Raw genomic sequence first — 20278 nt, forward strand, 5'->3', positions numbered from 1 at the left:
GTTCAACGTCAGCCCAGCACTGACACTGCAAACCCTAAAGCACTGAACCATTTGCCAGTGTCAGATCCAGAGGCCTCTTTAACACCTCCAGGGATGGCAGCTCCACCACCTCTCTAGCCAACCTATTCCCAGGCCTGAACACCTGAACAGTGAAAAGTTTTTTCTAAAATCTAACCTGAATTTCCTCTCAAGGTGAGGCCACTTCCTCTGGTTCTCAGTGCAGGCCCAGCAGCAGCGAGCAGCCCCCCCTCAGTGCACACTCCTGTCAGGGAGTTGGAGAGAGCGGTGAGGTCCCTCCTGAGCCTCTTCTCCAGCCTGAACAAACCCAGCTCCCTCAGCTGCTCCTTATGGGGCATCTTTTCTAGAGCCTTCATGAGCCTTGCTGCCCTTCTCTGGACACACTCAGCCCCTCAATGTCCTTTTTCCCGAGGGGCCCAGAGCTGGGCACAGCACTCGAGGTGTGGCCTCAGCAGTGCCCAGCACAGAGGGGCAGGCGCTGCCTGCTCCTGCTGCCCACACTGCTGCTGATCCAGGCCAGGTGCCATTGGCCTCTTGTCCCCTTGGGTACACTTTGGCTCATGCTGCCCACACTGCTGCTGATCCAGGCCAGGGGCCATTGGCCTCTTGCCCCCCTGGGCACACTTTGGCTCACCCTGAGGCGGCTGGTGACCTGCAGGATGTGCCACTTGGCCTTGTGGAACCTCACGCCCCTGTCCTTGGCCCATTGATCGAGTCTGTCCAAGTCTCACTGCAGAGCCTTCCCGTCCTCCAGCAGATCCACACTCCCACCCAACTGGGCATCTGCAAATTTACTGAGGGTGCTCTCAATGCCCTCCTCCAGATCATCAATAAAGATGTTAACCAGGACCAGCCCCAAATGGAGCCCTGGAGAACACATTTCAATGCAGCTCACTTTGCATACTCTGCAGCTGGAGGCTGCAATGCCCCCACAACAGAAAGAGCTGCCATCCCTTGGCACTGGCCACACACACAGGTGCAGGAAAAAAACCTTTTACTAGGTGAATACGGCTGACAGAACTGAGCTTTCAGGCACACTCTCCCTTTCCCTAATGACCCTGAACTCAAGAAAAGGGATTTCACCTTCCAGCTCTTTGCACCATTGGATCCTCACACCATCAGAGCTGCACCAGCCTCTCTCATCCTTTTGTGCCTTCTCCCCACTCAAGCTGATGAGCAGCTTTTATAAGAAAAAATGCAGTTCTGCTGCCAATGAGGTGAGCCAATTTGCAAATGCCACTTACCCTGCCAAAAACAGCTACTGCCTTTTTCTTTCAGAGGTGAGTAAAAAAACTTAGATTTTAAAGAACTGTCAAGATATAGTATGATTTTATTTGTCCTCAGGAAACAACAACAACAACAACAAGAAGATAATTACAAATAAAGAAACTTTAATTGGCAGGTAATACAGAACAGAACAGTCCAGTCAGTGGTAGAACATTACTGTATTTACAGAACTGTAAATACTGTAAAAACTGTAAATACAGCAGCAGCGTCTGGAGGCATTGAAGTCAAGAGCTTATCCTACAGCTGGAAAGTTGCTGAAGTCTGTGACATTCCACTGTAAATAAAGGTGTTATTAAAAATTACAAACTGCCCTGTAATGACTTTGATAACTTCCTGTGCAGCAGCTCCTGCAAAAGAGAAGAAAAACCAGAAGGCAGTTAGCAGGTCATATTTAAACAATAGTAAAATAATGTTACTTATCGAGAAGTCCCTACACTGGAATTATTTCAGAAGTGCCTGATAAACGTCCTAGGAGGCAAAAATGCCCTTCAGTACTTTCCACTATAAAAGAAGATCAGAAAGCTACTACTTCAGCAGTTAGCTTTGCATACACTTTCTCTCCATGGACAGACACACAGAATAAAAATGGGTGAGCAGACAGACCCATGCAAGTTGCGACCTCTCTCATCAGAAAAGCTGAATTTAAAAAAAAAAATCATGTAAAATTTAACTGCAAAATAAACTGAAGGGTCACTTCAGTGTGTTCCCTCTGAGTTGTCCTGTAGTAAGAAACATTCTGTAACTTCCTCAGAAATTACCTTTATGTATAACAAATTTTGCTTTATCAGAAAAAAACTCCTACATATGCAGAATATAATACAAAATCTTCAGCACTGCATGAAGCCAAATAAAGAAGGTAAGTGAATTGATGTATCAATTTGGGGCATCCATGAAAATATATCTGCAGGTCAAATGAAAGTAAGTATCCAAGGCTACTGATATTTCATAGATCTTTAACATATATGTACTATGTTAAAAGAAGATATATACTGCACTAATTTTAAAATTAGTAAAATTATCACTTTTCTTTAAAAAAATTAAGCCTCTTTCCAGCATTTCATTTCTTAACACATTTTTAAGCTTGAAGAGCTGATTGTTTTTGAAGTTTATTTATTTTACTGATTATAACCCTCGGTGCATTCACTTACTCAATATGTACTGTAAGAGGTCACATCTGGAGAATGAAGGGGAGGATTGTGCCCTATGCTATGTGTGACTGCAGCCCTTGCTCTGAGAGTCCAGAGTAATGAAGGCAGCAGTTGTGGCTGAGCAGCTGCTGTTTGTGTCACCCTTACCTCCCATGAAGGCAGCAACAGCGTGAGGCTCAGCAGCTCCGTAGCGACAACTGCACAGGAAAGGAACAGTCACCAACTGCCCAGCAGTTCTACCAACAGAGCCACACCTCAAAAACAACACTTACAACTCCTGCACATAGTCATCTTTCACCACTACAGACAGCCCATGTTCTTGGAGGAAACCAGTAAGGCATGATTTTAGCTTTCCAATATCATCTTCCACCTGGTAGTTGTAGACACCTGGAAAATAAATCACCTGTTTCATCACACAACTGTAACATCACAGTCAGGTTTAAATGGCAGCCTAAATAGTTTGTTTTCCTACAGTTTCTAAGCAAATTACTGTGTTATTAATACTAGACAAATAATAATTGATTACTCTGTTGATGCTTCTTATGATAGACAAATTACTGCATAGCTGAACTGATTCATAATCCAAACAACCCATTAATGATACCAATTCAGATAAATTCCTTAAGTTCCTGAAGAGAAAAAACTCTAATTTTCATATTCCTAAAGCTGTATTACTATGGAAACAAAACCACAACTAATGTTTTTGCAGTTTATAACTTGAACTACAGTAACTATTGGACTTGATATCTTTTTGATGATGTGAAGTAACTGGTATTAACATACCTGGGTATCTGCCATGCTGCTTGTAAAACCTATTGACAGCCCTCAGCATCAAGTACAGCACTATTTCACTGTCAGGGTTATCCATATGGGAAACTGAAAACAGCAGGAGAACTGGTTAGCTGGTGCAGACAGAATGGAAAAAGCAATGTTTTGAATTGCCTGAAAACAAATAGTAAAATCTGCAGCAGAAAGAAACCTTAATGGATGCAACCTATGACAGAACCTTAATCAAACAGCTGTCAGATACATAATTTTGCCTCTAAAGTTTATGACAAAACCATATTTAATGTATTTAATATAAACTATTCAGTGAAGAAACTCACGTTTCAATTCTGGCAGGTGCTTTAATTTAAATGGGTATTCCTTAGTTATAATTTTAGGATCTGAAAGACATGCTTTAAGTATGATCTGTAATGACTGTAATTATAAAACAGGTCTTAAATCCCTTACCACAAGCGCAGTTTGAAAATACTAACTGCTACTTATATCTGGCTCAAAAAAAAAAAAGGCAATATAAAAAGCAAAAAGCAGTATCAAGTAACTAGTTTGTTAGTTCACATCCTAAAGAGATAAAGGGGTCAAGATATTTATTTTATTTGGTCAGGTTAAAGCACCTTTCCAGCTCAGTCAGAAATAACTGACGTACAGAAAAGAGAAGTTTGAAAAAACCCAGTGTTTTATTTACAGAGTACTACAAGTAAAATCCACAAGAAAACAAAAGCTGAAATATGCATCCATCTGTAAGGTCACTTTTGAAATTTCAAAATCAAATTGAATTCAACATTCTAGACCTAAATCTCCACAACTGTAGTTGAGAGCCATATTCCTTACACTAAGAATTGATTTTAATTCACCGAAGACTTTGTGACATTCCAAATGATAAAACTCCATAATGCAACAGAACATGTAGCTGACATTTTGTTTTCCTCACCAAACCATTCCAAGCTGGAAATGCAGTGAGGTGAGTGGCCAGCAGCAGTACTTACTGATTGCATCCCTGCTGCAGGAGTTGGGGCTGTGCTCCTCAGCCAGCGAGCGGCAGCGCACCACACGCAGGAAGGCGGCGTTGCTGCCTGGCACGGGGACAGGAGAGAGGGCCCGTCAGTGCTCACTGCAGCTCTGTCTCACTGCCATGTGACATGGGAAAGGCCACAGCCTAACAGCTTTTCATTCAACACCTCCCTGTTTCTATTCAGCTGGCAGTAATAAAAGCCTGTTTAACTACCTTTGGGTCTAGGGTCAGGAGAGTTATAGGGAAATCCTTCGTGCTCATGTGGAATCTCTATGGATCTGCAAGGTTAGTGTAACAGCTACACCACAGCAATTCATCAGTCACAGCCAGCATGTTTCCCTCTTCCAGGCTGCAAATCAACATGGTTCTTTCCATCTTCCACCACATCTAACACTGCCTCACATGTTCTCAATTAGTATTTTAACAGCACAGCCATGGGCTGGAAAAGATCCTTTTCCAGTATCATTGCTATGGATCGACCCACGGTGCAATTACAACCCAGCACTGAAAAAGGAGCAACTGGGAGGCTCCCAAATGCTTTTACCAATGCAGGGCAGCACACTCTAGGCTCTGTGCTTACAGGGGAGCTTTCCTCAGGGGAGCTCTGAGGAGCCTGAGCCAGGCTGCTGCTGGAGACATGTACACATCCAGGACAGACACAGCCCAAAGTGCCATCAGCTGAGTTACAGCTTTGCAGACTGCCTCAAGTCTGCAGAGCCCACACTCTGAAACCAGTACCCCAGCATGAGCAAGAGTGCTCAGGTACTCATCACAGAAAGCAGAGGGCAGCTGCTCCCTGTTGTTTGGAGTGAAAAGATACGTCACTTTAAAGCCAACCTTTACAGACTCACTCCTCAGAGATACTGAACATCTGCTACTTCTCCTGAAAATGAGGGGTGCAAACCACTTAGTACTTACTTAAAAAATTCAAATATTGACTTACTGCTTAATAACTACATGATTATTCAAAAGTTTTTGTTTTTTGATCATTTGCATGAACCCAGAACAGAATCCAAGCATACTCACAGAACAATTTCAATTCTCTCTCTGAAATAGACTCAGGTGCCTAAAAGAGAGAATATACTCATTCCAGTACAGAGAATATACTCATTCCAGTACAGAGAATATACTCATTCCAGTACACACCATGGCCAGAGAATTCCTGCTTTCACATATATATTAATATATTTATTGTGAAATAACAAGTTACTAATGTACCAAAAAAACCCCCTATCTTAAATTGTAAAGAGTATATCCCTGTACGCATTTTACTTTTATACAATCAAACCAAATTCATAAATAAAGCAGATACTTCACAGATACTTAATTCCATTACAAGAATGGGCATAGGTTTGCACTCACCTTGCCCAGGGACTGTAACAATTTAGCAGCATGGCTCCCCACAGCAGCAGTATCCTTCTTTGCTTTTTCACGGTAGCTGGTAATAATGAAGAAGTAAATAATTACAACAGAAAGCCATCAACTCCACACTGAAGGCAATCTTTTTTTTTTGTTTGTTTCACATTATAAAGACAAAATACAAGCCACATGAATGGTAGTGAGCTCCCTCAAGGAGTTGTCTACTTACACATTTTGCAATTTGATGAATTTACTGGAGTCTGCCATCATATCAGGAATGGTGCCCCGGACAGGCAAGCTTCCTTGCCCTTCATTTGCCACAAATTCCTTTAAAGCTCGAACCAAAATCCAGAAGGAAGATGACTACAAAAGCACAAGAGACAGTCACGTACACAGATGTTATATACAATGCTTTTTCTACATTTCAGTCTTACCTTTAACTACTCATACCTGCTCTGTTAGTTTTAGGCAGCAATCATCATTAAAAAGCTCTTCAATGCCTCTTGGAATCTATGAAAATAAATAAATTGGGTTGGTAATTCTTTGACTTTTGATTTCTTGAATTATCTCATCACTCACTACACAGGTGAGCCAACTCCAAGTGACCTCAGAGTTTCACAGCAAATCTCTGAATCCTACAGTCAGTGCTGCTCAGACACATTTCAAACAGCAGCCCTGCCCAAGAGCAAGGCACTGCTTCTGAGCAAGATCAATGTCACAAACGAAATCTCATCTGACTTCCATCTGTGAGAGAGGAGATTTAAAGAACTGCAGCAGTAACTGCCCACCTGCCTGGTGGGGCAGAGCAGCTGAAAGGCCAGGGAAGGGGCATGGGGCTACAAAAGTCAGTTAGTCAGAATCCTTAACTGCTGCAGGTCAGTCTGGCACATAAACTCAAATAAATATTAACATCCTGGGCTGTGTCTTGGAGTGGCTTGGATGACAGCACTAAGTTTTACCTGCTGCTTTCTTGGGAGACTTAACATGACCATCCAAGCAAGATCAGCACAGTTCAAAACAAAAGAACATAATCTAAGAAGAATCACAGAATGTGCTTTTGCCCCATGTAGCCTTTGCAGTTTACCCTAGATGAGAAACTAAAGAAATCAGAGCTTTATTTTTAACCACAAGTTATGAGGTCAGGATTATTTAAGAAACAATGAAAACATCACTTCTAATGCTTTTAATTCTTGACCAGTTTATGAAGGGAATTTTGTAGTAAGTTTCTTCTAGAGAAAAGAAGTGAATTTATTGTATCAGGAGTCCCATGCAGCCTTTCAGTTCTATAGAGAGTAACTGGTACAGCCCCTGGCTTCATTACAGCACAATTTCAGTAAGTGCTCTCAGTTTCTCTCACAGCAATGTATTTAAATTGGTATCAGCCACACCTCTCACTGCTAAATCCTTGCAATTGTACCCAGGATTTCAGAGTTTTTTACAGACTGAACTGTAGAAGTCAGACAAGAACTCACTGATGCACTCTGGTTGCTGACTCATTCTAGACTTGAATTCAAGTCTGCAGAAGGGAAATGCAGAATTCTTGCAAGAGCAAGGGAGTAAGAGAATTTCCATAAGCTACATTTCCAGCTAGTCTAGGTCTATTTAACTACACAATTGCAGTTCTAACATTGTACTAATCCTGTTTTAGTTAAATACAAGTGTTACAAATGGAATTTCTGTCCTAAAACTGAATAATATATTGTGAGAAAATGAGGCAGTAAAATTGCTTCAGTTTTATCACAGAAATGTTTATTTTACCTCTGTACGATTTAATGCTGTATTCACATTTTTTATAGCTTCCTCAAAGTTCTCCTCATCTTCTGGAGTGCCATTTTCATTCTTTAAGATACCTGATTGAAAAAAAAAAATTAAAACACACAACTGTTTGAATTACATCTCATGATTTATGTCTTACTAACAGAGCAGACTGGCTGTGGATGTATTTGTGGCATATCAGCTACCAGCAAAAAATGAAAAATAAAACACAAGAAAAAAGATCAGATGTAATTATAAAGCTAAATTCATCTAAATTCTGCATATGATTAATTTTCCTGTAATGTTAAGTAGAAATTACTCAGCACAAAAGTACTGTTGTTTTTTTTTTTTTTTTGTGTAAGAAGGATGTAATGAAGCTTCATAGGCACTAAATTAACAATTCAACTCTCCTTCCATGTCAGTCATGTTTTGCTGGGGTTTTTGGATCAAATTTGGCAAATACTTATGCATCCACAGATCAAGCCAGCCCAAGAAAGGGCCTCCACTAAAAATCTGACATAACCAAAGGTAATTCCTATGGATCAGATCTGCTCCTTTTCACAGCCTGGGGATAAGGACCTCTTCAAACTGCCTTCAAACTTCCTTCGAGTAAGGAAATACCAAAAATTCAGTCAATGGTGTTTTTCTACAATAATTTAAGACAAGGCATATAGATCATAAAAATGCCACATGAGTTGTAGTACCCTAAAAAGGCATTGGACTGAAACTCCTGCAAAATGAAGTCATTCACACACTGGTTACAGTGCAGTCAGTGCTACAGAACCTGGGATGCAGAGGTGAATGATTACCAAGTGTCTGATGGGTCAGTGGACACACCAAATACTTGCAGAATAACAATTCCAGTGTCAAAAGCCATTTGCTCTCCTCTTTATCACATTTTTAACAGAATTTTATCTTAAGGCCTTTGCTCCCACCCAAACCATACTCTGGATCTTAGACAGGATCAAACATTGACAACAAACATTTATAAGCAAGTCTGGCATCTTAAGATCCACCTGTACAAAGCAATCATTTAGCAGAAGAATCAGTATATACCATCATATCTTTCATAAATTAAACCTGAGAGAACTAAGGATTACTTTTCAGGTGCCACCTTGTATCTATTTCTGCCAGCAGGAATCAGGGACCCCAGGGACATGGATTACCTTGCCGAATCAGGTCTTTGAAGGCTTCTTTGTCTTTGTAACTCTTAGGCCACTGTTCACTTTTCTAAATTTAAAAAACATAAAGAGATTTTTGTCTTTAAAATGCCTACTACTAAGCTTACTGTGTTCAGACTGCTGAACTCCAGGAGTCTGCTACTGCTCACACATTCACTTGTATTTCAGTTAGTAATTTTTTTTTATGACTCCACCTTTTTTTTTATGTTACACACTGCAGAAATAATTAACTGCTTCAGAAAAGACAGACCAATAATAGTACTAATACAATTTTGCAACATACCTCGTTGAACCATTTTGTGAGATACTTGGCTACAATCACAATCCACGGGGTGTGGCTGTGGTCCTGTAATTGAACAGTGGAGAAATCTTTGTCAGAACGAGAAAAGATAAAAAATAGGAAACAAATTAAAAACCTATTTTTAATGTAATCTCCAAATATCCTTTCCACTACTCTAAAGACACACGACATGTTCCAGATTTTGATTCAGCCAAAATGTTCTTTAAGTACTACAAAAGAAATTATCAAATTATTATTACTTTATTTAAAAAAGGGTGAGCCAAGTTCTCCAATATTTTTCTGGAGTGAAACTCATGCTATGCACAACCACCCACGGTGCAGAGCTTTGCAACAGTAGGTTAACCATAAAAATTAAAAAACAAATTCCACAAGAGGGTGTGAGGGGGTATTCAATCTAACAAAAGATCAAGTTGTCCAAGAATACTCCTTGATTCCTAAGACCCCCACCTGCTTAAGATTTAAATAGACTGGAACATTTGGAGCAGAGGCAAAAATAGTTCCTCGTGACTGATTCTAGAGTTGGTTCTGCTCAGATGAGACTTGGCACCAGAGTCATCTGCCAGGAGCCATTTTCACAGGATCCCTGCACTGTGTATCTGCATCTGTCCTGGGCAGCACAGTGCACACCACACACCAACCTTTTTGTCCATATGCTCCAAGTCGTAATCCTGAACGTGTTCTGTCAGTTCTGGAAAGGGTTTGTCCAGTCTCAAATCTTCTAACATATTGTCAGGGTGAGATTCAACAACTGTGAAAAAACAACACAACTCATTTCTCAGCATTATGTCTGGCCTTCAAAACAGAGCTACACAAATACAGATCACCTGCTACTTTCACTGCTTGATTCTCAAAGTAATCTCAAGAAACTCAAAGTAAGTGTTCTGTGTAAGTCACCCATAATGTCAGGAAAATCTCCAATTTTACAGTCCATAATCCCTATGCATTCCTAAAAGAATGCAAACTACCTAGGACTTAACAAATACTAAATGTGTCACAAGATGAAAAAAGACAAACAAAAAACCCCAAAGTGACATAAGTTATTGAAGCTTTAAACCTTCCAGAGAAGTCTTTACCTCAGCAAACCCTCTAACCTGTATGTTCTTTAATCACAACTCTCATGTAACCAACCAGTCCATAGGTCCTGCAGACCAGCAGAGGAATGTTGGAATTCCAGAGAACTTCAGCCAGGCGCAACAATGTACTGTAAGGAAAAACAGGCTTTTTTCAGATCTACAGGAGACAACATCTGACTATAGAGTTAACTTCTGCACCAGTTACTCTGTGAAAGAGTCCTCTCAGAAAACTTTATCATCATGATCCTAAACACGTAAGGTGATCAATTTCATACAGGAATTTACAGTGAGTTGGAAAAATATTCATCCATTATCTTACTAATGTCTCATCCCACCCTCCCAAATGCTCCAAGTATCAAATAAAAAGCTTCAATGAGTTGTGAGATAGAAATAAAGGATTAGATCCATGTGTTGCAGAGTCTTAACTTCAAGCAGAGGCAATTCCCATCAGAGGAGCAAGAAGGTCTCTAGAAAATGCCATCACTGGCTGTAATTTTCCTTCACAATGACAGAGTTCTGTTCTGTTTAAGCTTTTCTGCAAGGAAGTGCCTGTGCATAAATGCCCCCACACACACACATATATATCACACACACACACACACATATATATATATATATATATATAAAAACCTGCTTTTACAACTGAATGAAAACAGGTAATTCAATCTTAGGTAATTCTTACCTTTCTGGCAGTTGTGTTGCAACCACTAAGTTAAACCGATTAAAAAAGGAAGGGTCGTTGTCTAAAAGCTTTTCTGGACTCTAAATAGGGGGGAAATATATGTCAGGGAACACTGAAAATTTCTGAGTACAGAGCAAGTCTGCTGAATGTGATGTGTTAAGTGAAAGTTATAAAATGAAGTTACAAAATAGTGTTTGAAATACATGAAGTGATTTTTCGTTTGAAATACATACAAATGATTTATCTTTCTCCAATGCTGTTTTATCCTGAATCTATTTAAACTGCAACATCACAAAGCAGCACAGAGCTGTTATTTCACATTTTTATCACACAGCTGTTATTTCACATTTTTATCACACTGTATAATACACACATAGTACTAATTTAGGAAGACAAACCTCTTCAACAAAGTTTCCAGAAACATCACTATTCAATTCCTGCAAGAGCTCCATGGCACTCTGGGCACGACTCTGTTTAGAGCAATCAGAATGAAATGTAGTTTACACAGTGTATGAGTACTACAAAATGCCACATGCTAACAATGCCAAACCAAGCAATACCAACAAAACAACCCCAGAAAACACCCCACAACAAAGCTCATTTACAAGCTAAGGCTCCTTACTTCAAGCCTTGCTCATCTGAAGCAAAAATGCATCCCATAATAGCAGACACTTTGTTTGAGAGCATTTTCTGTAATATCGTTTTAAAAAGACAAATTGTGAGACAGCTATTTCCTAATTTCCAGATTCATTACAGAATTTCCAGGAGTTATCTATGCCTCTTGTACTCTCTGTTTTTGTGATATTTTTTCCCCATTTCCCTCTCTACTCTTAGCTTTACTCCTTCAACCACAATGGTCTTATACCTCATCCTTCCATAGATTTTAATCATAAGCTCTTCATTTTTTTCTATTCAATCTTGCCACAATTGAGTTTATCTTCTCACTCATGAGCAACTAAAAATAAACATGGGGACTTCTGTTAAAGAATAAACAGACTTTAACCTAAACACATATGATTTTAGCATTATTCATAATACCATGTTTAAATACTCAACACTTCCATGCTTTCAATACATGTAAACTGACATTTATTAACTCCTTACCTGACCAATATGGCTTTTTTGTAGAAAGAAACTGAAAAAGAGGCAAGAGAAAATTACATGTCAATTTTTATTCTGAAGAAAAAAACAACACTGAAGTTACAGTTTGTTCTGCAGAATATGCTGCTCTCATGCACAACAAACTACTTTCCCCTTTAAATCTGCTTTTTCTCACCACTGTTGTATTCTCCTCAGAAACAGTTTCTTAAGAAAGCTTTTCAATTCCCAAGCTATAAATGTGAAATACAGAACATGCCAACTTCTCTAGAAGACAGGCTCATGCTGCAGGGTCTTTCTCACCAGGCTAATCAAAGACTCAGATTTCCTCATATAATGGAATATCCTTCCCCCTCACATAACCCCTGTAGGTATCTATGCACACCATAACAGAACTTGATCAAGAATCAGTATTCAAATAATTTTTACAGGATTTGCAAACATTTTCTTACCTTTTCCCCTGCTGCACAGAGCCTTTCAAAGCTATGAAAGCTAATAAATGCCTAGCAGTCACAGTTGCACAATGACTAGTGAAAATTAAGTCATCTGCATCACCAGAATTAGGGAAAATATATTGAACCACACTGAAACACTAGCACTGTCATAGCTCAAGACTACATCAAACAAATTAACTTTCAATATTTTTATATTGAGTAGAGCATTGTCCTTATAAACTTGATGTGTGAAGCAAACAGACCTGTAAGGTCCAAACCCAGCAAGTAAAATAATTTAGCAGCTAATATCAAAATGATTGTGCATGCTGTTTGTCACCAACCTCCAAACCCACAGAAGACCTGCAGAAACACAGAGTGGCTTTTAAAAGAATCTTACAGGGCTTCTTAGCAAATATAGAGATGGAACTACCTATGAAACTCTGTCACTTGTCAATATGTAACTGAAATCAATAAAAAAACCTACTTATTTCCAACATCTTCTCCAGAGACTTGATTCCCATCGACAATTGTAAACGAACCAATACCTTTGGGGGGAAAAAACCTCCTATGAATAACTTGGCATCATTAAGCTATCAGACAGATCACAAAAAAGAGACAGAAGAAATATCTACTGACCTGGCAGCACCAAGTTCTTGAGTATTTCAGTTCCTGTTGCTGTTGCATTTATCACGCAAACATGGGCAGATTCCAACGCTTCTTGGCCATGGTCACCCCACAGTCTGAATTGGGAGGGAAACCAAAAGGCAATGAAGCTATTTAACTTCAGATTGCACAGCCAATAAAAACAAATAACAACAACAACAACAAGACAAATGGAGGGCTGGCATGCTACTGTCCATTCACTGCTGAGGACCTAAACAGCACTAACCAAAATAAACATCCTTAAAGAAACTTACTGTGAAAACTGAGACTTTCCAAACAGCAGTTTCTCTGACATCTCATTTTCTCCAACTTTACACCATATGCATGCACACACCTCTTTCTCTTCAAACACACTTTAACTGTTCAAAACCCAGCATGGGTTAAAGCAGTCCTTGCCCAAATTTTGTCCTAATGCCGAACATTCTGTTTTTCCTAACTTTTATAATAAATAATAGAATTTTATATGTATTTTTCAAAATTTCTCGTACAAGACACTGAAAAACACACAGGAGACAGAAATCAGTCTTGCTGAGTCTGGTACTTCAGACCCCCAGAAACAGCACTGAGGCTGAGATCTGGCTGGGACAGTCCTGGGTCACACGTCCTGCTGATTTCACTGGGGTAGTAACTCACAGAATTTTTAGGGTTGGAAGGGAGCTCTGGAGGTCACCCAGTCCAAGCCCTGCCCAGGCAGGGTCACCTAGAGCAGGTGACACAGGAACATGTCCAGATAGGTTTGGAATGTCCCAGAGATGGAGATTCCACAGCCTCCCTGGGCATCAGCTCCAGGGCTTTGCCCCCTCCAGGAAAACAAATTCTTCCTCATGTTGGGGTGAATTTTTTTGTGTTTTAGCTTATGGCCATTGCTCTTTGTCCTGCTGCTGGGCATCACTCAAGAGTCTTGCCCCACCCTCTTACACCCACTTTTGAGATATTTCTATGCATTGATGAGATCCCCTCTCAGTTTTCTCTTCTCTGGGCCAACCAGGTCCAGCTCCCAGCAGACTCTCCTCACCAGAGGTGCTCCAGACCCCAAATCCTCTCTGTGCCTTCCACAGGACCCTCTCCAGCGGCTCCTTGTGGAAACTTAACAGCTGCACTGCAGACAGACAGCCCTAACTCCGGGTAACCTGGTAACTCGGATCTTTTTTGCTCTTTCACAGAACCCAAGAATGGATCAGCCTGGAGAGGCCCACGGGGGCTGCTCTGGTGGCACCTCCCTGCTCCAGCAGGGCCATCCCAGAGCCCAGGGCACAGCAGTGTGTCCGTGTGGCTCTGCAGTACCCCCAGGCAGGAGCCTGCACAGCCTCTGTGCACCACCTGCTCAGGGCTGGGCACTGCCCAGGGCAGGAGCTCTGGGCATGGGCAGGGGCAGCTCCTGGGCTCAGCCCTGCCCGTGGCTCTGGGGCCATGGCTGGGCCCGGAGCAGAGCCTGGCTCCGTCTTTTCAGCACAGCCCCTTTATACACTCATATATACACAGAGAGATATACATAACATCAATATTTAGAATATACATATTTATATATTTATATATTATGTACTTATACAACAAACATAGTACAAATAATCTATATATCTTATATAAAAACGTACATAAGTACCTACGTAGATATATATTTTTATGTATCGCTATCCCCCTTTGTGTATACACTTGAGATTATGTATGCATATATATGTGTGTATATATATGCCCCTAAATATATCCTGTTAATTTATTGCATATCTACTGTTCGTGTGCCGGTGGAGCCCTCACGGCCCCGGCGGTCGGACACAGCTCCTGCTGCCCGCGGCCCCGGGGGCCTGTTCCCGGCGCGGCGCCGAGCGGGCCCGTGCCCGCCGCGGGCCGCCGGAGGCGCGGCCCCGCTCCCCGCTCGGTCGGAGCCTGTCCGCGCCGGGCGATGCCGGTCCGTGCCCGCCTGCGGTACCTGAGCTGGCGATCGTAGCGCTGCTCCTTGAGGCCGGCCCGGCCCGGCCGCGCCATGGCCGCTGCTGCCGCTGCGCACGCGCGGGGCGGGTCCTGCCCTGCCCTGCTCTGCCCTGAGGAGCGGCCCCGGCTGCGGTGCCGAGCCCGGGCCGTGCGCTGGCGCCGGCCGCGTCTCTGCTTCTCTCAGCCCTGGCTGACAGCAGCACTGCACTGCACTGCACTGCACTGCACTGCACTGCACTGCACTGCACTGCACTGCACTGCACTGCTGGAGGCTCGAAGCCGGCAAGGTCGGTAGCACTCGTAACTTCCCCTCTCACTCGCACCCACCCCGTGTGCACCAACGCCGCCCTCGCCCTTCGCTGTGCCGCTCCTGGGGACCCCTCGGCACCGTTTGCCGGCACATGAGGCCTCAGAGAGAACTGTATTAAACACGGCTTTCTCCACATCAAATAATTTCGCCCTAATAATAGTCACAATAGGAGTAAACCTGCCCCCAGCAGCTTTCCTCCTCATCTCAAGCCACCCATTCTTTAAAGCAATGCTCCTCTGCTCAGAGTCCGTTATCCATAGCCTGAACAGAGAGAACAAGAAAAATAGGAGGCCTACAAAAAATACTTCCAACAACCTCTCCATGCCTAACCACTGGCAATCCAGCCCTCATGGGAACCCCACTGCCAGCAGGATTCCACTCAAAAGAGCTCATGGAGAGTTTAATCATATCCTACCTATGCCTCGGCACTACTCCTCATAAAATGTGGAGTATGTAAAATTTTGTTAAGAAAATGTACTTTGCTGACTGATCTCTGTAACTTGCAAACCTTATCAACAAGGAGGGAGATTTAATCTGTGAAACAGAGCGGCCAACAAGCTCTAAGTGATGTGCAGCTGTTAGAAACACGAATTCCTGGTCAGCAGCATTGCCTTGTTAAGGTTTGGGGCTGGACAGGTTCCAATGATCTCAGCCCCGTGGGAAGTTAACAGAGATCAGGAGAAGGATTTCCACCGATACACGAGGAATGCAGAATTCAGCGGCCACGAGGACAAGGAACAAACCAAGGCCGCTCAGTAACTGCGTGGAATCAGCTCCGAGCGGGTAAAGGGGAATTGCGGCAGGGGCGGGTCAGGAGCACCAACTCTCGGAGCGGCCCACAGGGAAGCAGCGAGACAAAGGCGGAGAAAGAGAGAGCGTGGCAGTGATCAGCAGGAGAGGCGAGACATCATTAACCAATAGAAGAGAGAATACTAATAAATAACAGAACTATGTAACCTGTAATAAGAGAACTATGTAACCTGTAGCCAATGGACACTCATGTCTTTGTTTGCTAAAATATACCAGTAGGGGAAAGTGTAGATAGTTGGGACAAATTGGGCTGCTTGATTTGTGGAACACCACCGAGCACGAGGCTTGGCAACGCTGAAATAGACAATCAATGTCTCTCTCAAATGTGTATTTATTGGCTGTTGCACAGTAATGGATCCAACTTATCTAGACAACAGTGCCATTACCAGAATTTATGATCAAAATGGGCATTTCTCTGCATCTCTCGATGCACTTTCTGTATGGACTTTTGAGGCATTTTCAGGCAGACTGAGACAGAAGCCCTGAAGGTACTGCAGTCAGGAAAATCTGGTAGGATATATTTTGCAGAGATGTTGCACATTATTGCAGCTATTCCTGCTTAGTATGGAGACAAGAACATATGAAATCTGTTGTGCCTGTGTGTTTCTGTTATGAAGATCTTCCCATATAGGATCAGCATTGGTTGGACTTCGACAGTGTACAAAAAAGGAGAATATTTCAACACCTTAAAAGATTTAAACCAACATTTCTGGCACTAAGTTTCAACAACAAAAGAGAGGTCCTGAAATACCTGCATTGTTCACGCTGATTTGTTAGTCCATATAAAAAGTCCATTATCCTTTTAATCTGCTTCTCTTCAGTAACTTTAGTTTTCTGTACATCTGTTGGAATGATGTACACAGGAGTGCATTATTACATGGAGTGGCTTACATCTTGCAGGTAATGTACTACAAAACAGGGCTTCCTCTTTTGTTTTCCATACACAGCATCTCCAGCCAAGTTCATTTTTCAGGCTTTGTGTTTGCTGTGCCACAGTAAATACTTCCTTTTGCTGTCATTTCAGTGACCATTGCTGGATTTCAGGAAAATTCTGTTTCCCAAAATCAAAAGAAGTCTCCTGTTCTTGCTCTCTACTACACTGCTTAATCTGGACAAACCATAAATTTCAAGAATTAATATTTCAGGCTTAGTTCCAGAATGCAGTTCCCATAAGATAAGGCAACCAAGTGTGTATGGCTTTAAAAGTCAAAAATAAGTAATAAAAAAATTGGTGTATAAAGGCTGGGAAAGTCCTAGAGAACCAGGTGCCTCATTCCCCTTTTTCTGCCCCACTTTCCCAAGTGTTCCTACTAAATTCCTTCTATCCCTTCTATCTTGGCCTGTGTTTGATGCAAGCTTTTTCTCTTCCATAGTTGTCTGTTAACTATATGCATGTACTTTTTGTCCTTTTCTCCTTAATCCCTTCACTTTGGAACAATTTTTTTGTTTTCCTCAATTCCAGGAGGAGATTCCCAGTTGAGTTTTTGCTTTAGAAATCTCATGACTCTCAGAAATCTCTCTAGCTGGGGGAGAAGGTTGACCACTTTCAGCTCCTGAAGTTCCACTGGCTGCATGAGAATCTCAATATATCAATATACATATGACCTCAATGTGTCAATGTACATACATATGTATATAATCTCAATATGTCAGTGTATGTACAAAAGCCATCACATTTTTGTGTTGGCAGGGAAGACCTTGAGAATTTAAAAGTTGAAATTTCTATGGTCAACCAAGAACTGTAGGCAGTCTGTTTTAAAATAAAATAGTAAAAAATACAAAAAGTATCTGGAATGATTGTGCTTTTTAGTGTTCAGTGTTGGCAGTACACTGTTCTGTTTATATTTACTGTGTGGAGTATCTTTGTGCAGCTCCTGGGTTCGTTTGAAATGCCTTTAGCACACATGTAAAGAACAGATGCCAGCTCAGGGTAACCCCCTGTGGGAGCTGCCAGCATCTGTGGTGGCAATGTAAGAGGAGAGAGGAGCTGCCTGGATAAACAGATACTCTGTCAAGAGCCCGAGGCACAGGCAGGCTCTGGAGTGATGAATGTTTTATTTAACATTTCATCTGCTCCTACCCGTGGTACGTGAGCGGCTCGGAGCGTGCAGCCTGCACCCAGACTGGTGGGATTTCTAACCTGCTTTTGTTGGCATGCAGTGACACCCCAGACACGCTGGGGTGCATTAAAGAAGGCACAGAACACCTTGCTCAAATGTGTCACCATTATTAATGATGTCAGCAGATGTAATTGCCAAGTTACTTAATACACTTAGAGTGCCATTGAGCCATTCACCTTGGAACCAAATAACTCTTACTTCATCTTACATACCTTGAAATGCAGCTCTGCCCCTCCACAGTGATGCAGTAATATTCATCAGAAGCATTATCCTCAAGTGACACCTCCATGTGCAACAACCTCCCAACAATCAGACCTGTAGTATTATAGATGCATTTTACCTTAGAGATTAAAATCCCCAATTTCCTCAAAACTGCAAAACTTAAATATGTCCAACTTCAATCCAGCATTCCAATCTTGAAGTTTTCTAACCATAATATACAGTCCTTATATATATATAGCAATTATATAGCAATTTTAATAAAGGGAGCTCCAATTAAATAATAAAGAAAATTAATTCTATATATAAAGGAGGGGAACCTGCAGCATTCATTGTTAGTTCTGTATCACAACCTGGTGACAGGTTCAGAAGACCCCCTGTATTTGTCCTGGGCTGCTGCTCTGTTCTCATCACTGCTGGCACAGGGGAATAAAACACTGAGTGAGAAGGCTGGGGAAGACAGATTTCTGCTTTAAGGTGGCCTGAAACATCTCACTGTAGTGAATGGAATTATGTCTTCCCATCATTCACTGTGAAGCAGACACTTCTGACACGGCGTGAAGAGCCCAGGAGAAATTTGTGGAAATCATGTCACTTTTAGCTCAGCATTGGAGAAATCCACACCTTGAGCACCAACCACTCTGTTGTTCTCACTTCCATAAGTTCACGAGTGTGATGTAATTGTCCTGGATTCAAACCAGTAAAACAGAACAGAATTACATGGTGACTGCAGCTTTTGAAGTGATAAATGATAATTTGAGGACAGAATCAGTAAAACCCATTACTAGAGTCAGCCAATATCCAGAGGTATCAGGGTTACAGAATAACATGATATTTGTATAAGCAACACTGTTACCTTATATTAAAGGAAAATTTAATATTTTCCTCATAAAGAAAGAAGGCTGGCTGGGTTGGAAACACATAAAGTTGTCACTTACACACTGACTATCAATAATAATACATTTTACAAGCTAAAGTTTTATTCAGGCTTTCTTTCCTTTCCTTTCCCCTCAGGTATTATCAAGCCCCTTTCCACTTTTCTAAATCCATCCATTTAAACCTCCATTTTGTGGAGTCTGTTTCCTGCCCTGTCTTTGGGATATTTTCACTTGTCTCAGAGCTCTTCCTGTGCCACGTGTTTGTAGTGCAGATGTACAGAGACCTGTGTGGGTTGGAGTGAGAAGATAAAAGCTGAAGGGGCCGATGGTGCCCAGTGCAGGTTGGGCCCTGCAGTGCCCTGTGGGCTCACCTGAGCCCAGTGATGATGTTTCTCTTGAAAGCAGTTGCTCAGCATTCTCTGCCTTGCATGTGGGTCTCCCCAGCCTGTGGTCTGCTCTTTTAACACACAAAATCCCTCTTCCATTTCTTTTCACTGCTGTGTTGGTATTTTTTGTATTTTTCCCTAGAACCACTTTCCTGACTCTGCTTCTGAGTATTTTAAGGTTCTAATTCCAAGGTTGGGTGCCCACAAGGGCCTGTGTGCCCAGACTGTTGGGACACAGCTGTACCCAGTGTCTGTGCCAGGGACCTGAGCGGGTCACAGCAGCTTGACAGGAACAAACTGAGGAGCTGACCTGAGTAAGTCATTGTAGAACTCTCCTGTGGAGACCTTTGCAGCAATTTACATCCCTCTGTGAGTGATTTAGCTGGCATCAGCAACTCTTAAAGGTTTTATAGCTGACTATCATGGAAACCTCCTGAAAAAAAAATAAATTAATACTTACAAGGCAGTACTACAACATAAAAGTTGCATAAAATGCTCTTATTGATTTATTCTTCCATATTCTTGATTGCATAATAAAAGAATTCCTATTTTTGTGTGCTACTGTCTTTGTGAAAATCAATGTGTTTGTAAAATGTAGCCTTGACAGAGAGCATTTCCTCAGAGCTAACAAAATTACAATGAAGGAGCCTTTTTCCTTGCCCCAGAGATGTCTTAAGACATTTTACAGCTGCAGATTGGGTGTCTCATTGTAGCCTCTCCATGGGTTTAGCAGGGTGCAGGCAACTGCTGGATCATTCCAGGTAACTGAGGCTTCCCAGATCAACTCCTTTCTCTGGAATCTGCTATGTTCTGTCCCTAATATAACCACGCT

The 20278-nt window shown here is 41.8% G+C and overlaps 1 protein-coding gene across 3 annotated transcripts; it reads right to left on the reverse strand.

Moving 5' to 3' along the window:
- Positions 1–1389: 1389 nt before the first annotated feature.
- On the reverse strand, positions 1390–15180 carry NAE1 (NEDD8 activating enzyme E1 subunit 1). Of its 3 annotated transcripts, none has more exons than XM_077184997.1 (20): positions 15051–15180; positions 12768–12871; positions 12616–12676; positions 11704–11734; positions 10998–11069; positions 10600–10679; positions 9936–10045; positions 9483–9592; positions 8827–8889; positions 8529–8592; positions 7366–7457; positions 6058–6117; positions 5837–5970; positions 5611–5686; positions 5275–5314; positions 4223–4309; positions 3237–3329; positions 2726–2840; positions 2601–2650; positions 1390–1652 (listed from the first exon to the last, which is right to left on the reverse strand). In XM_077184997.1, the coding sequence occupies exons 1-20, from the start codon at positions 15167–15169 to the stop codon at positions 1543–1545; spliced, it is 1671 nt and encodes a 556-aa protein (XP_077041112.1). In that variant the 5' UTR covers positions 15170–15180; the 3' UTR covers positions 1390–1542. The 3 variants fall into 3 exon arrangements, with proteins under 3 accessions (XP_077041112.1, XP_054496786.2, XP_054496788.2); XM_054640811.2 differs by lacking the exon at positions 15051–15180 and adding an exon at positions 14722–14944; XM_054640813.2 differs by lacking the exons at positions 12616–12676; positions 15051–15180.
- Positions 15181–20278: the final 5098 nt, after the last annotated feature.

This window comes from Agelaius phoeniceus, chromosome 12, assembly GCF_051311805.1.
Source record: "Agelaius phoeniceus isolate bAgePho1 chromosome 12, bAgePho1.hap1, whole genome shotgun sequence".
NCBI lineage: Eukaryota > Metazoa > Chordata > Aves > Passeriformes > Icteridae > Agelaius > Agelaius phoeniceus.

Bases quoted from the DNA above. Each gene is read 5' to 3' on its own strand.
- NAE1 (XM_077184997.1), bottom strand. From the start codon at position 15,169: ATGTGGAGAAAGCCGTGTTTAATACAGTTCTCTCTGAGGCCTCATGTG. The intron at 4,310-5,274 runs GTGAGTATGCTT...TCCCCGTGCCAG, and splicing joins GAGAGAATTGAAATTGTTCT to GCAGCAACGCCGCCTTCCTG. The intron at 2,841-3,236 runs GTATGTTAATAC...TTTATTTTCCAG, and splicing joins GCAGCATGGCAGATACCCAG to GTGTCTACAACTACCAGGTG.